Source organism: Lycorma delicatula, chromosome 4 (assembly GCF_047948215.1).
Source record: "Lycorma delicatula isolate Av1 chromosome 4, ASM4794821v1, whole genome shotgun sequence".
NCBI lineage: Eukaryota > Metazoa > Arthropoda > Insecta > Hemiptera > Fulgoridae > Lycorma > Lycorma delicatula.
The window spans coordinates 43,867,088-43,884,766 of NC_134458.1; the positions used below are offsets into that span (position 1 = coordinate 43,867,088).

Genomic DNA, 17,679 nt, shown 5'->3' on the forward strand with positions numbered 1-17,679 from the left:
AAAGTAATAAAAATTCTAACTGTAAAACTGAAAAAAAAATCTTGAACTTCTCAGGGAGAATAAAAAGTGAGGCCACAGTAGCTCCAACCAGTGTGTCAAAAAAATGGCTAGAAACCATTTGGCCCAAATTAAAAGAGAGCTATTTGGATGAAAACGTCTATAATGCTGATGAAACTGGTCTTTATTTTAAACTGACGCCAGAAAGAACCCTTCGGTTTAAGGCCTTCGGTTTGGAGGAAAATTATAAAAAGAAATACTAACAGTACTAACTGCAACAAATATGGTTAGAACTGAAAAAAAAACTTCTGGTTATAGGGAAAAGTGCTAAACCCTGGTGTTCTAAAAATTTGAAATTGCTTCCTGTTATATATGAAAGTAACAACAAAGATTGGATTACGAGTGATATTTCTATGTCTTGGTTACAAAAATGGGACTGTGAATTAAGACTGAAAATGACATAATACTGCTGCTCACTGACAACTGTTCAGCTCATCCACACATTGAAAATCTTTCGTGTATAAAGTTAGTGTTCTTACCACCAAAAGCAACAGCAGTCTTACAGCCCTTAAATCAAGGCATGATCAAATCGGTAAAAGTTCACTACAAAAAACACCTAATTTTACAAATAATACAGGATTTTGATCAAAAAAAGGAAACACAAATAACTTATTCTGGATGCTATAATTAAGTTAGAAAGATCATGGAATGAAGTTTCTCCGCAAACTGTAAAAAATTGCTTTCGACATGCAGAATTTTTACCACAGGCTGGCAAAGTTACTGATGTCGCATGCGAAGAAGAATCTTTAGCGGAATGGGGCAATAGTCTGCAAAACCAATCATTGTCAAATGCACTGTTTGAAGATTATCAAGAGATTGACAAAGATTTAGAAACACATGAAGCTGTAACAGATGATGATGTAGTGGCTTCAGTAATAGCAGAAATAAACAGGGATGCAGGTAATGACAACGAAGGTAACAATAGCAACAACCATGAAGATCAACCCGCCAAATCTTCCAGAAGTTTTAACAACAATGAAAACCATTTGCCGGTTTCTCAGTTTTACAGAAATTGCTAATGAAGAAACAAAGAGTGTTTGTTTTGTTTTACAAAAGAACCTTCAAAAACTGTATTATAACACAAAATGTTTGAAACAAAGCAACATAACTGACTTTTTGCAGAAAAAGTAATTTTTACAGTTCTTCTCTATCTTCTTTTACTCTACCGTATTTGTATTTATTATTGCATATTTTTGTTTTTTTTAATATTATTTTATTACTGAAATAAAATATTATTATTATTTTTAATGATTATTATTTTACTTTATTACAATATCCATGTAGATGGCATATTAAAGTAGTACCACTAAGCTACCTAAACATCTGTTATTGTGACTATCGGTCATAATCACCTAAAATCGTCAGTCCCTTGGAGGTCACTACAAGCAAAATTTACTTTTTCTTTCTTTTTCCTGTTTAGCCTCCGGTAACTACCGTTTAGATAATTCTTCAGAGGATGATATGTATGAGTGTAAATGAAGTGTAGTCTTGTACATTCTCAGTTCGACCATTCCTGAGATGTGTGGTTAATTGAAACCCAACCACCAAAGAACACCGGTATCCACGATCTAGTATTCAAATCCGTGTAAAAATAACTGGCTTTACTAGGACTTGAACACTGGAACTCTCGACTTCCAAATCAGCTGATTTGGGAAGATGCGTTAACCACTAGACCAACCCGGTGGGTTAAGCAAAATTTACTGCGTATATATATATATTTACTGCGTATATATATATTTACTGTATTATATATATATATATATATATATATAAATTAAAATTTTTAGTCCAATTACAGTTATTATATATTAAAGTTATTACACATATACATTAAAGTACTAACAGTTAATAATCAATATTTCTTTAAAGTTTACCTAATCTCTTCTTGATATATTTCCAAGTATGATGCTCTCACCAAATATTGCATGTTTTTAGAGCAAGATATATGATTAAAAATTTGTTCAAATGACTTAGGAATAATACCTTTATTATTAGCACATGTTTTGCTTCCTAAAATTAAAAAAAGAAATGCATGGTTATTAAAATTCATACTGAAAAAACTGTAACATAAACATTTCTAAAGATATCTTATTCAATTTTTTTAACAAACATCACTCAAAATAAGAAAAATACGGTACTGACAGCCTAATTTATCTTTTATAAGCTCAAATAATTGAACACAATTAAGGAGCATGAGGTAACGATGATAATAACAATAATAATAATAATTCGATTAAAATAGAAAACATCATACAAAAAGAAACAGTAACAAGCCAAAACCACATCAACTTAGGTTAATGTCAAACCCACACTAAGGCACTCATTAAAAAAATAAAAAGGGTTCATAACAAACCAGTCAAAAAAACTTTAGCTTAAATCCCTTTAAAGGAGTTCCTTCGCATGCTTAGGGAGCATATTAAAAAATCTTATACCCCTTACAGATCAGCTGGTTATAAGGAACTTTAATATCATGTTTATTTCTTGTGTTATACCCATACACATTTAATTTGTGATCAAAATTTCTCAAATTACATTAAACCTACAAACAAACTACAATAATATAAAATGTTTAATTCTTCAAACAATGGCTTACAGTGCCTACTACTTGGTTTATTCATGATAATTCTCAATGCCTTCTGATATATTAAGATATCATAAACATGACTTGACAACGCCCAGACAAGCAAACCATATGTCAAGTGGCCATGAAAAAACTAAAATACACCATACAAAAATAGTCTCTTGAAATATAAATCTCAACTTTCTTAGAACAGACAAAACTCTGGAGATCTTACTGCATACAAATGAAACATATGATTTCCAAGTAAGAGTGGGCCCTAAATGAAAGACCAGAAGTTTAACACTATCAACATCAATCTCAATTTCTTAAAACTTTCTTAAAACCAAACATCATCATTTGATGATGTTTGGTTTTAGAGAAACCTTGACATAATGGGTTTTGTTTTCATTTAAATCAAAGCCATTGGAAAAGAACCACTTCTTGGTCCTTAATAGCATCTGCACCTTCATTTTCCCAAGTTCACTTAAATAATAATGAACAATAATGAGAATAGTATCATCAGGGGTGAGGATTATAAGATTATCTAACCTAAAGATTAAAAAAAAAAAAATAATCAGCATGGAGAAAACATACTGATTACAGCAATAATTACATACTGAGCACAGCAATGAACAAGTTAAACAGAATTATAATCACGTGGAATAATCAAGCATACATTTATTAATGTAATATCACTTTATATAGTAAATTTTTCTTGATAAGAGAAACAATAACCTAATATCATATATATGTATACAAAATAATAATACCGAGGAACAAAATTATACGTATTTTGGCACAAGGAACAAAATATGTGACCTTAATAGAACTTTACACACTAAATTCAAATATGTAAATAGATTTTCTCCATCACCATCATATTCTCCATCAAAAAGTAGTTCTTAGATACATAGGTAAAGTTTGAAAGAAATGTAAAAATTTACATTTCTTTTCTTACACAGAGCACTATTCAACTAACCTAAAATGTGGTAGTCGTTTTCCTTTTCTGTTTGGCATTTGGAACATCACACTTTAGTGTCTAATTATAATCTGCGAGCATTCTTGCATTCCATTATCAGTGATACCTATTTACTATGAATTCCATGATTTGCTGGTGAAAGCATTCTCTGTGCTTGTCACTTTCTAACAGTGCCAACACTGTCCGAAAAGAAATCCAGGTGTGAATCCAAGAAATTCACTTTTAGGGATAACACTGTATTTATTTATTTGTATGACTGTAATAATTCATCCACAATGTAACAGTAGTTAAGGAATTATGATTTCCTAAAATTTTGTGCAACACTTAAATGACCTTAACACTGACTTTTCGACTTAACTTAAAAATTCTTTAAACTGTCAATTCTCTATCCAAAGTTTTGATTTGGAGATCCACAAAAATTCCTTCCTTTTTTTATCATCACTAACGAGAGGATTTTCTCTTAAATAATGAAATCTAGCACCATTTTTACCCATCACCTTCAAAAAGCCTTTGAAATGTCTAATTTTACATGAAGTGGAGGTAGAAGAATCATTTCCCAGTTAACTGATGCGGGATTTACAACATTTTTTCTATCCAGCCTTAAGTGCTTCATGTTTTGGCCATTCCTTACCGATAAAATAATTACTGTCTTGTCCCTGCTACCCCACTCACACAAAATTTTGTGTAGCTGAGCTGCAAACACAACTTTTAAATTGCAACATACAGCCCAGCAATACTACTGAATTTTTTCTAGCAGGATTTTCATACTATCATATCTTTCTTTCATTTTAGTTGCATAAACTAATGAATAGAAAAAAATTTGTTACCACTGTGTAAAAAGACTAGTTTCATAGAATTGATAAACAGTCTTCATTCTGTAGTTATGTTCCTGTTGAAGTGCATCCACGACAGCAAAAAAAAATTGTTACAGTACACTACATTATTTTCTTCAGAATATAAATCTTGAAACTCTTCCTGACAATTACTAAAGAAACACACTTTAGTCAGCACAGACAAAAATTCCAGCCTTTTAGCCTAATTTCAAAAGCTCGGCTTGTTTTTTCACGTTCAAATCCTGAACAAGGTCTTTTAATTCACCTTGAGTCATCAGATGAGATTCACGCGAACAGTATTCTATTTCAAAAGTAAGATCATCTTGCTCAACATGTCAAACTTCTGTGGCTACCTCATAATCAGATTCATCTTCTAAAGTTAGATGTGTTCTAAAATGCGATACAGGTAAGAACTCACCATGAGACACTAACCTTATAGCAGACAGTAAATTCAGGTACTGCACAGTGTGTTTATATTTACTACTTATACCTTTAATCTTTGTTAATGCAGAAATAACAGTCTAACGAATGGTTTTCTGGTTAATTCCAGACCAATGGTGTTGCAAAACTCATGTGCCAATTATTCCTAGCCCAGTCTATCAGATGTTTCATGCAGGTTGAACAGCAGATCTGAACAGTCCAGTTCTAAGCTTGATTCCTGACTTTGCAAAAAAAAAAATAGTTTATAATATTTTTTAATTAGTGGAGTCAAACTTCATCGCTGTTCTTTATGCATCAAATCCCCATATATGTAACAGAATTTATTCAGATTATTTATGCACTTCCTTGACGTAATTATTCACTAACTTGACATAGTAAATGTAAATGACAAAACAAAATGAAACCACACTACATGAATACACCATAGATGTTTCAACTAAACTGCTGAATCATAAATTAATTCCATTATTCAGAAGACTTCTCTGTCCTGAGATGTCAGAACCTAAAGTACATGAATCATCCTGCATATGCAGCTATTCCCTTCATAGTGTTAGGTTTGTACTCCACCCTCTGTTAGAAATAAGTCAAAATATTCTTTGATGTATATAAGTTACCCTAAAGAAATATGTAGAATTCTTCAAAAGCAATACTTCTAAAACGTTATCATATAAAAACTGTAGGTGATAGAAAAATTCTGTTTGCATTTTTGAATTCAAAATAAGAAGTTACATTAGGAACACAATAAAACATTCATGTGCCAAAAATTATGTTCATTAATATAATTACCTTCCATTGTATAAGTTTTGCCAGTCCCAGTTTGTCCATATGCAAAGACTGTAGCATTAAACCCATCTAACACAGAACTTACAAGTGGTTGTACTGATTCTTCATATAATTCTTCCTGGGATGAACTGTAAAGATTCAAAATGATTAATAAATATATAATACATAAACAATTTTTTTCTTTTTCCAAATACTTTATTTTTAATATAAAGTTTAGACATACTGTACCCTATGATGAAAATAGAAGAGTGATTCGAATCAAGTTCCACTAAAGCATTAATGAATAAAAATTCATAAGAAGTTCAAATTATAATGCCTGATCTAAAGCTTTGAAAGAATAATTACAATTAAATTTTCCTTCTCAGTCAAGGCAAAAAAAAAAGGTTAACTCAATCTGTCAAGATCTGAGTGGAATACAGTAGAAAAATAACGATAAGTTATTATATCACTTCAGTAACACATTTTTTTACAGAGATTTTGTTAAACTTAGGAATTTAGTACACACTAAAAAAAATATCCAAACCATATCATATTACTCTTTCTTACTTTTCTACATTCAAAATTATTTTTTTTAAATTCAAAAAAACAGAATGAAAATATTTCTCTAAAATTTATTAACAGCTTTTATGTTGACAAAAAATAAAATTTGACTGGCTAGTCTCCAATGAACAGATTTTTTTAAAAGAAGATAGATGACAAAACAGAATTCTAATACACTTAAATCCAAGGATCAAAAACAACTTTAACTATCATAAGATTATCATTTATAACAATTGAAACAATTATCCTTTATGAGGACAGTTCGGAAAGTTTGTGGCTTGATACAGAGGATACTGGTAGTAGGTCCAAATGGGGATTTATAGTTAATGTATTATCTGTTAGATGGCATACTAAACAATTTCCAACATGTCTTCTCAATTATTTAATTGTTGCGGTTAAGAGATAGTAGATGAGTGTTGAGTTGTGCAAAATGGATAAAATTAAAATTTGAGCAGTAATAAAATATTTCCTTGTAAAAGGTTTAAAACAGATAGATATAAAAAAGGAGTTCGATTCAACATTAAATGAATCTTCTCCATCGCTTTAAATGGTAAAAAGGTGGGTAGTTGAATTCAAATGCGGTCGAATCTCCATCTTTGATGATGAGCGTTCAGGATGCCTTACAACCACCACAACCAATGAAAACATCGCAAAAATCCACAATGTGATATTAAAAGATCGACAATTGAAAATACATGAGCTTGCAAAAATATCAGTAAACCGTACTCACATCTTATATGAGCGTTTAGGTATGAGAACTCTATCAGCATGATCAATTCTGTATTTGTTAACGGTTGACCAGAAACACAATCGAATGAATATTACTCAGCAGTGTTTGGACATGTTCAACCGTAATTTAACTGAAGTTTTGGGACATTTCATTACTGCTGATAAAACATGGATTCATTATTACAGCCCCAAGACAAAGCAACAGTCCAAACAGTGGGTTGAAAGCGGGAAGTGCTCCAAAGAAGGCAAAAAGTGTTCAATCAGCGGGAAAAGTCATGGCCACTGTTTTTTGGAATGTTTGTGGTATGGAGCTCATAAACTATCTAGAAAAAGGAAAATCAGTCACCAGAGAATATTATGCAGCATTGTTGGAGCAATTGAAGGAGGCCAATAAGACCAGATGTCCACATCTGGGCAAGAAAAAAGTGCTTTTTCACCATGACAATGCACCCACGTATACGTCTTCTGTTTTTGCTGCTAAAATTCACGAACTCTTTGAATTGCCTCCACATGCACCATATTTGCCAGATTTAGCTCCGAGTGATTATTTCCTATTCCCAAATTTGAAGAAATGGATTGGTGGGCAAAGATTTGCCTCAAATGACAAAGTGATAGCTGAGACAGATGCCTATTTTGCAGAGCTTGAGATCGTATTTTACTGAAGGAATAAATAAGCTGGAAAAGCCATGGGTGTGTATTATTTCAAAAGGTGACTATACTGAAAAAAAAAAATTGGTAATTTTATGTTTTCTTTCTTAGGCTGTGAACTTTCCAAACCGCTCTCACATATTATATTAGGGTACAAATTCAGAAACTGGATGACAAATATATGTAAAGTTATTTATAAATTTTACTTCTTTAGTGAGAAAGGGTAAAAAGCATAATTCAGAGACATATCATATATAAAATATCAACAAAAGAAATACAGTAGAAGTGTTAAAGAACATCTGAGAGCCAACCGCAAGTATAAAATAGCAATCACTACGTTATATCCCACAAACCACAACATGCATGGAAAAAACAAAGAAAAAATTCTTTTATCAGTTAATATTTATTTAAGAATGATGTATAGCACAACCCTGCTACAGCATGATTTCTTTTACCTCTTGCCCTAGTCAGTGGATACCTCATTTTCCCGTAGTATAGAAAAACAAATTTTATTACAAAAAGAATAAAAGGATGAATAAAATCAGATCTTTATTTTCATCTGTGATGAGTAATTTTTGTAATTATCAGATTGTAAGAAGTATTTATTTTTATATGCCAGAGTAATAATAAGAAAATGTTCAGTAACACAAGGCATTCACACCTAATACATCATGGAGTTTTATCTCTTGTGTAGTTCTACTGTAAACTATCATTAATAAAGAAATAAAAAGAAAAATTAGTCAAAGATAAATAGGATCATTCAAAGGTTAGTTTATTTCAGTTTAGCATAACAGTGGAATTAATTCATAGGTAAATGTGAGAGAATAAAAACATGCTTTCAAATAGAAGGCAATTATACGAATGAAAGTAAACAAAAAAAACTTTTAGCTGCATATAACTGATGAGGATAAATATGTATGCACTGACTCTTAAATGTAAAAGTTTTTCAATATGGTACAGTAAGTATATCCTTTATGTTTTCCCCTGCTAAATGTAGGTGGCAATATAAACAAAGCATTTCTCACAGAAAGGTAAAATAATTAACGACTTTACACTAATTGTTTCTGTTCTTCTTACAACTGTTAAGAGTGTAAAATACCTGAGTTACAAAAGGCATTAGGGTTGCTTTTCTCTGAGTAATGATGTTCACTAAACAGTCAATTGCTGTAGTGAACAGAGTGGCTGTGACTATAGGGCAGATTATTACCTGTTTTTCATGGACTTGTGATACTGATTGTATATTCGGCTCAGTAAAGAGGGAAGGTATTGGGAAACAATTTCATTCCTCACTTTTCTTAGTAAACCTGACATGCGATTATTGTAAAAATGACTGCAGCAGTTTCATTCAAGAGTAACATATATAAATATTCATGCACACACACACACACACAGAGAACAACCTTTTTTGTTTTGGCAACCAAGATACATATATCCTACACTGGTGCTTTCTTTTCTAATGTACTCCTATAGCAATATGGTTTCTGTGTAAAGCATGTTTAGCCCTATATCTCAAGATCTACAACATAGCAGGATTGTACCACTGTACAAGTCATGAAATACAAAATATACTGCAACAGCATTTAAAATACAAGCACTTTAAAATCACTAATGGAAATTTAAATATAATTTATTTTAATATTATCAAATATTCTAATCAATATTATTTTAATAGAAATGAGTTAACTTCATTCTATTCCTTAGGTGAATATCTAAAACTTACTTCCAGTCATAAACCGCATCAAATGTAAACTGCTTTCCTACTGTGTCATTTTCCTTTGGGTTAAATATGTAAATAGAACCCATGGCAGGTAAAACCTTTGCGACACTAAAATAAAACAAATTATTACATCAATAAATAATAAAATAAAAAAATTACACATTAAAAAGAAAATGCATTAATTTTGAATATCTTGTGGCACTTTAATTAACAATTTGTATAAAGAAGTAAAACAAAGTTAAAAATCTGTAAGCCAATGAGAATTTTAAAGTAGAAAAAGATGTAACAGAAAATTAATGAAAGAAAACAGAAAAGTATCAATTGGCTGACAGATAAAAAAACTGAATAACATAAAACACTTACTTTAATCAACCTGAGCACGATACAGATTTTTTACTGAAAAAATAGTATTTCTCAATTTGAAAGTAAAAAATGTAATAAAAATAAATGATTTGAAAGTCCTTAATTTCCATGAATTTATTACAGAAATAAATAAATATAAAATAATTACACAAAAATTAATAATACCGACAATTTTATTAAATATGGTATGTTAACAGTAATAGGTGGCATACCTGTTGATCAAAATAAAATAAAGTATAATTCAGAGTAAATAAAACCTTTTTTTCTTAAATAATTAGATAACACATTGTCCTTCAAGGAAGAAATATATATATATATATATAATTAAAGAACTGCATAAAAACAAAAACATAACTTTTAACATGGGTAGTTTGGACAGTTGCACACCAGCACATATAGCTTCATTCACAGCCTGTTAGTTCCTTCTTTCAACAAACTTTGTTCACAACTGTTAATATTCATCTATTATCCATTTAAAAATTATTTAAAAAAAAAATTGTGCATCAATCCCTTTCAAAACTGTCTAGAAAATTCAAAATAGTGAACTTATTTTTAAAAGGTGTACTTTCAATGTTGTTTAAAAATGAATTTCACAAAATATTGACTTTAAATGTAACAACAGAAAAGAAATGCAATAATAATATAATAAAGAATATACTTATAACTTCTGAAGCATTTTTAACTAAATAAAATTTTCACACTACACAAAAGTGCTACAAAATCAATTTAAACATTTTTTTTTATTGGTACATTAGTTCTCAAATTTAAAAGTATTTTAATTTTTCCCAAATTACTGTTTTCTTTCTATAGAATTCAGAATGTTTGAAGTCATTCAAGATCCTCAATTCTTACTATTCTTATAGACCATTATCAGGAAATTGAAAAAAGGAAGTAAAATACAGTAAAAAAAAAGGTAAACCTTAAGCAGTAAACATGCATGGTGATATATAGTGATACACAGATACAATTCTTCTGATTACAATCTACATTTAATGGATGAGAAGGATTGCACTACATTCCTACCAATAAATTATCTGAACTAGCCCCAAAGGGATTAAAATATTATCAAATACTGAAAAAATAAAACAAAAATCTAAAATGCTAATTTAGATTAAAATATCAGTTAATAACTAAAAAAAAAATTATAAGAACACTTAGTCTTAGAAAAAAATATTCCTGAATCTTACAAAACTCATAGGCTGAATAAAACAAAAATTTTCAATAATTTCAAAACCAAACACAAAATTTAATTTTAGTTACACCTAACCTATCTCATGAAATAAATGCAACAATAAATATATTGTTAAAGGTGCAGTGCAGTCTCATGAATGGTTATAGATTACTTTTTGAACAATACAAATGATTGTAAATAAATATTGGTAAAATGTCAGATTACTGGACTGGTCCAATAAATAAAATTATTCATCTAAAAAACTTCAGTATTGCTTAAATAATCCTCAAATTAGCAACAAAAGCAAAATAACACACCTTACGTTTAAGAATATGTTCATTACAAAGTGTGCTTTATTAGAAAGCATTACAAAAACGCGACATACAATTTTTTTTTTTTTAATTTTAGCACGTCTAGGTATATTAGAAATCGCACGCTTGGTACAAATGTACCAAGAGAGTGCCTTAAGAACCCTACAAAGCACAAAAATTTCAAAAAACCTCCTAGGGGACTGAGCAGGGGAACCGAAAAAGGGGCTAAAAACAAATGGAAAGAGCTGCCACTAAACTTTTAATTCACAATAAACTCTGATTGAATCAGGAGATTTTAATAAAACAAAAACCAAAATAAAGTTTGAACTTATCTCTAAATTTCATTTTGTTACAATATATATATATATATATATATGTGAGAGAGCATGATTTGGTTTTGTGCCAAATGTTTCACCTCCAGAAAAAGCTGATTTTTGTCTAATTTAAAATTAAAAGATGAATAAAAGACACGGCTAAATTTCAATTAAACGAAAAAACTTAGTAAAAAAAACAAGTTTCGTTAATTTTGATTAAGTATGGCTGATATATGATGAGTTTAGTTTTAATACTTAGTTAAATGAATATTAAATCCAAAATTTAGATGTTATGAATAAGACAAGAAAAAGTTCGGCAGAAGCTCGTTTCTGTGAGTACTTGGATACTCTTGGTGCATCCATGAATTTTAATAATAAAAAAATTTTAACAGCTGTTCCTCTTGATAATTTGTCACTGCAACCATGAATTAGCTGGAACATTTCTTCTACAGACTATTAGAACATTATTTTAACATCTTGTGCACAGAAGTAATTTTGGTTGCTAATATAATTAGTGAAACCAATAATTTCATGCATTAAATTAATGTAATTCTAAAAAACAGAATCAGCATTTCATTAATTTCATGGAGGAACAACTTGCACAAAAACTAAACAACAACTCTTTACTATCAAGAGGTAATTCATGTATTGATATGATATTTACACAACATATTGACAAAACCAATTTTAGTAAACATTATATGAGTTAGTTTAGTTAACAAAAACCTATATTAGTATAACAGGCAGTATTAAAATAGTTAAATGTAAATGAAAAAAAAATAAAAGGTTGTGTAAATAAAATGGAAAACAAATTCTATTTATTTTCAAGTTTCTTCTAATAACATGTTCTTCTATATTTAAGAAAATTTTCTGTAGAGTAATTTCTTCTACATTTTTTATTTTAAACAAATATAATAAATCTTTGGACAATTACTTAAAAGATATTTAATAGATTTACTTTTTGTATCCTTCGGTGACTTCTCTCCTGTTCATCGGCCGACATCTTACTACAACCTTGACACTATCGTGGCCACTTCCTCCAGTAGTATTCTGATTATTATTACTGCGATTTCTGTTTTTTTGTAACTTCAAAAAAATTAAATCAAAAATATATCTTAAGTACATCAAAATATCTTTACAGGCTCAAATACACAAACAATTTTTATTATAGCTCTATCAGTATGAGTAAGATGACTAGATATTAAATTTCAGTTATTATAAAAGTTTCTAAAATATGCAGATTAACAAAACAAAAATGAAAAAGAGATTGCCATTTCTTATTATATGCTTCACTAATACAAAACATTAAGTTTTAGAATTTTTAATTATATTAATTTTAGTTTAATTATATATAATATGCTAAGTCTGATTGGAATTGAAACATCCAGGAGAAAAGCAAACACATTACCACTACGCACAGAAATCAGATGAAACCTGTCATGTATTTTTCCTTTTCATTGATCAGCATTACCAAATGTATTTAAACTTCATAAGTAACAAATTAAAAGTAGATCATGCAGTATATGACATCCTCCTTAAAATAGTCAGGAGATACCATAGGCATGCTCCAATAATGTATCTACATTGTGTTAATTATTCATTTAACAAGCTATTTTTATCAAATTTAGCAAGTTCATAAATTTTACACTGTTTAAGCATATTATGTTGAGACCTTGTTTTTTCATGTAATAGTGTGAACTTCATATGTTGCAGTTATCTTTGAATGAGCATTCAGTTTCTATAGATGATTAGCATAGTTGCGAACTTTATGGTTATGTATAAAACTTGTATGTATTCTGTGTCTTAGGATGAATGTCTTCCAACCTCCCAATGTAATATTTAGTGTAGTACCACAGTTCAATCTGAATACTCCTCGATTTTTGCATTATAAGATCACATCTTGTTACCATTTCAAACAACCTTACCTGTTTGAAGTTTTGTAAGCATGATAGTATCTTCTTTTAAAAAGATTCTGGCAATTTTGTGAGATTGTTGGTAGATTTATGTATTTTACCAAAAGGCGTTGTTTATTTTTTAACCTTTTTATGTTATATTGTAATAACGAGCATTACGTAATCTACATACAGTCTATTTCCTTCAATATAGTTATTAGCTAGAAGACTGTGAAAGAGTTAAATGAATGTTTTGCAAAGGTGTGACATGTGATCATGTTTCTTTATTATACAAAGAAATATTGTTACAATAACGTATAATTTATAATTAAAACTTATAAAATATTAGCGACAGTCTGATCTAACTTCTGCTCCAAATCAATCTTCTTCAAAAACTTCAGTTAGAAGCCCCGTGTGTTTTTGAGTCATTAGACATGACAATGGTTTTCAAAATAAGCTTTAAAGGATGTTTGTTGTTAGCTAACTGTTTAAAGATTACGTATAATTTAAACTGCATGTGTTTGTTTAGAAAGTCGTTTTTATATGGTTCTTGCACACAGAGCGCAGCTAATTTTCAAACTTCAGTGTTTGCATGCAAAATTTTCATAGTTATTTGTGTTTGAGCATTTATGATTTGTTTCAATTACATTGTTTGGGAAAGCTAATTACAAAAAAAAAAACATATACGCAGTATACTCAAAGGTATTCTCTGAAGAAGTTTGATTTAGAGCAAAAGTTAGGTCAAACTCAAGTGTTTATAACCCTTAAAAAATAGTACACAATAGGCAGTTTAAAAACTGTTAATTTTAAATAAGGTGCACTGAGGATACCAAATAATAAGTTTTATAATATATATTTTTATTTTACTTCCATAAAATTTTATCAGAATATGAATATCTCACATGCTTCATTATTTACAGTTATATTATGAGTATGTATGTATTATTATAAATATGTAACAATTTTTCACTGTTTTAAGTAAATCAATACTTTTTAGTTGCCTTGTCATATTTTGCCCAACATATTGTTGACTAATACAAACATATTTTTAGTAAGCTCTTAAAATGAAATTTTTAACCTCATATAAAATATAAAGCAATAGCAACATTCAGCGCTTACCTTTTCCATGTTGATATTGTGACTAGACTGGAAAAACCTGAAAAAATAATTGCTCTTGGTAAAACCATTCAGATTTTATGCTACATTAACATATCACATACATGGCATAATATACATCTCTGAATAGATTGTGGTATTTAATAAAACAATAGAAAGCAGACTTGAAAAGTCTGTCAATTGCATGGTAACACTTAAAATATAAAGAACAAATCATCCGCAATGCCTTAAATGCAAATTTTTAAACAAGAAATTCTTGATTGTATTTTAAGTTAAAGAGAGTTAAATCATCTGAAATTGTAATTAGGTAAAGAGAAAAATAAATCAATAAGCTACCAAGGAGATATTTCAATTTACCAATGCATTATGAAGAAAATTTTTGATCTGTTTGTCATAGCATTATGTACTTTTTTCTGTCACATTTCAGTCTGTTTAATTTTTTAATAAAAGGCAAGTTTCTGAAACTTGTATTTGTTTTTTATTACACCGACTCATCTTTTAATAAAATTTTAATTGTTTACTGGCAATTTGACAAAATTAATTTATGGCAAAAAAAATAATTTTTTAACAATTTATTTCTTAGACTTTGCAATGATTTTCTCAGAAACTATAAGATATAGCTCTGGGACCTGTTTCTTCTAATTTTTCAAATCAAAAACATACAAAACCACCCAATCCTCTATTATTTTCTTAAAAATATTTCACAAGCCATATCTCAAAAACACAGCATATATGAACATACATTTAAATTCTTTCCCTATATTAATGTCTCAAATCAACTGAAAAAGCATTGCTAATAAATAATTACATTTAAATTTGTTGCAATGTTTCATAAGAACTGGATTTTTATTTATTTTATATACATTCATTTTATTAGTTTTCAGAGTTTGTATTTATTAATTCTTCTGTCATCAACTCACTAATTTTATTTAAATTAAAATGCATATATATATCATACACAATTATTTTATAATAGTTTTACACTGATGATGAGAGGAATTCTGTACCACACTACTTCTTGCTAAGTGTTCAGCTCCCATTGAACTAAATCTGATATTTAGTATTTTTAATACATAGTAATAATAATAATTAATAAATACACCTACACAATTTTTAACATATAATGCAATTCTACTTCTTTATAATTTATCTTCTTTTTACATTAAATAAATACTATTTTTACTTCATTAACAGTAACAACAATTACAATTAAAATTACTTTTTAATTTTTAACACAATTGTTGCAATTAAAATTGGTCTAAACACTCTAAATGAAAAATGTTTTCATTGGGCAAATTGTTTATTACTGTATTAGACAGCTCAAATATTAACAATGACATTGATAATCCATGAAGCAGAAAATGCATTATGTTGATTTAATATACATATCATATACAAACAGAAGTTTAATTTTAATTATATGAATTATTTTTTTAATTACCTAAAATATACATATATAAAATCACCTGACTGACTGATTATCAACAAACAGCAAAAACTACTTAAGATAAATTGAAAATTTGTATACACCTTCTTATGGTGTAAGTGCACATTATGACATGAAGTAACAATGAAATTTATTATTTTTTGAATTTCGTGGTAAGATATGATGGTATCAACTTGATTTTTGTGTGTAATCTTAATGTGAATATCTAAAAACCAATTTTAGAATTTTGAAATTCGAACTTGAAAGGAGTGAAAAAAGGTAAGAAAAATTTTGAACAATGATTGCAAATTTTCTCAATTTCTGACTACACTAAACAAGATATTCACTCAATTTGAGCTTACAAATACTCTTCAGGTAAATACCTAAAAATCATTTTCGATTTTTTGAATTTGAATATTAAGGTGTAAAAAACAAGATGTTTTTTTTACATTTTTGCCATTTTATGCATCCATTATTGAATCAATCTTTAAGATTTTTGGCAACATTGTGGTAATAATTTATGTTTATATTTCTGATTATGTATTTCACAAATGAATTTGCGATGGGAAATTTTAAAACCAATTAATGGGTCCTGTACTAACCAAATTGTTGCCCAGAAGAAATTACAATAAACTGTAGTTTTATAAATTGAACAAGATTTAATTTTTACTTATTATTGTTATTCTTACAACCACAAGTTTAATGAACTCGGGGGGTCCAGATGGGAAGGAATAGATGGTAAGGGCAAGCAAAGTGAGTCCTAACCAGCTAAACATCCCCTAACTGTGACAGGAAATGCATGCAACCATATTGTGTGGGCAAAGCTGTGTCGTGGATGCTAAAAATATAATTTATTTTAATTTTTTAATATCATTTCTAAGCACATAAATAATATTGTATGTATGAAAAGAATTTCAGCAAAATTTATTATACTAAATATTATCAAAAATGAATAGAGTAATTAATAAATAATTAAATTTGTGGATATTGCACAATAGAAGTATTTTAAATAAATAGAAATTACAATACTGTAACAGTTAACAGGTTATTATGAGCTGATAGCAGGGCTAGAAAAATTGTTGCAATGTGAATAGGTTATACTGTTTATAAGTATTTGTTCATGAGTAAAAATTCATGAAAATTGTCTAATGGCTGTAAAACATTTTCATTTCAATTATTAATACACAAGAGAAATTAAAAAATTTTCACGTCGTTCGAGGGTGATTAGCCAACAAAAAGTAAAAACGGAATTAGAATGGCCATCAATTCAGCATACACCCATTTTTTTAAGGTTCCTAGATTATACACATATCCAACTTACAAAGCTGAAACCTGCAAAACATTTTTGAATACGATCATTAAGAAAAACGGTTATTAATAGGTGTTGACAAAAAAAAGTATAACTACCTTCCTGATGGGAACAAATCTTTCTACACCGAAACTAACCAAACACCGAATACAATTTTATTATTCAATTTTATGTAAATAAATTTGTATCTATTTTAATTCAGATATTAATTTAATAATGTAATATTACAAACTAACAAAAATAAGGTTTTGGAATGTATAAAGAACAAAACATCACAATTAAAAACAAACTAGTATATTGTCTAAACATACAAATAGTAACGGTCATACCTTAATAAATAAATAATTAACTTCACCTAAATTTTAATAAGTAAATTAGTTATGCATAAATATAGTTTCTGTACATGATATAACAGTTTATGACGTAAGACAATTTTGTACAATAATTTATCATTCACATATTAACAAACGAAGAAACTACAATTTTGACA

General features: G+C 28.8%; 1 protein-coding gene across 1 annotated transcript in view; it reads right to left on the reverse strand.

Moving 5' to 3' along the window:
* The window catches only part of LOC142323328 (kinesin-like protein KIF3B), a 49,050-nt gene extending 31,371 nt beyond the window's left edge, over positions 1-17,679 (reverse strand). Inside the window, exons 1-6 of the mRNA XM_075362814.1 lie at positions 17,519-17,679; positions 14,458-14,494; positions 12,405-12,532; positions 9,291-9,395; positions 5,657-5,781; positions 1,932-2,067 (exon numbers count right to left, since the gene is read on the reverse strand). Coding sequence (XP_075218929.1) covers positions 1,932-2,067; positions 5,657-5,781; positions 9,291-9,395; positions 12,405-12,532; positions 14,458-14,466 — 503 coding nt within the window. The 5' untranslated portion in view covers positions 14,467-14,494; positions 17,519-17,679. The remainder of the gene's footprint in view (positions 1-1,931; positions 2,068-5,656; positions 5,782-9,290; positions 9,396-12,404; positions 12,533-14,457; positions 14,495-17,518) is intronic.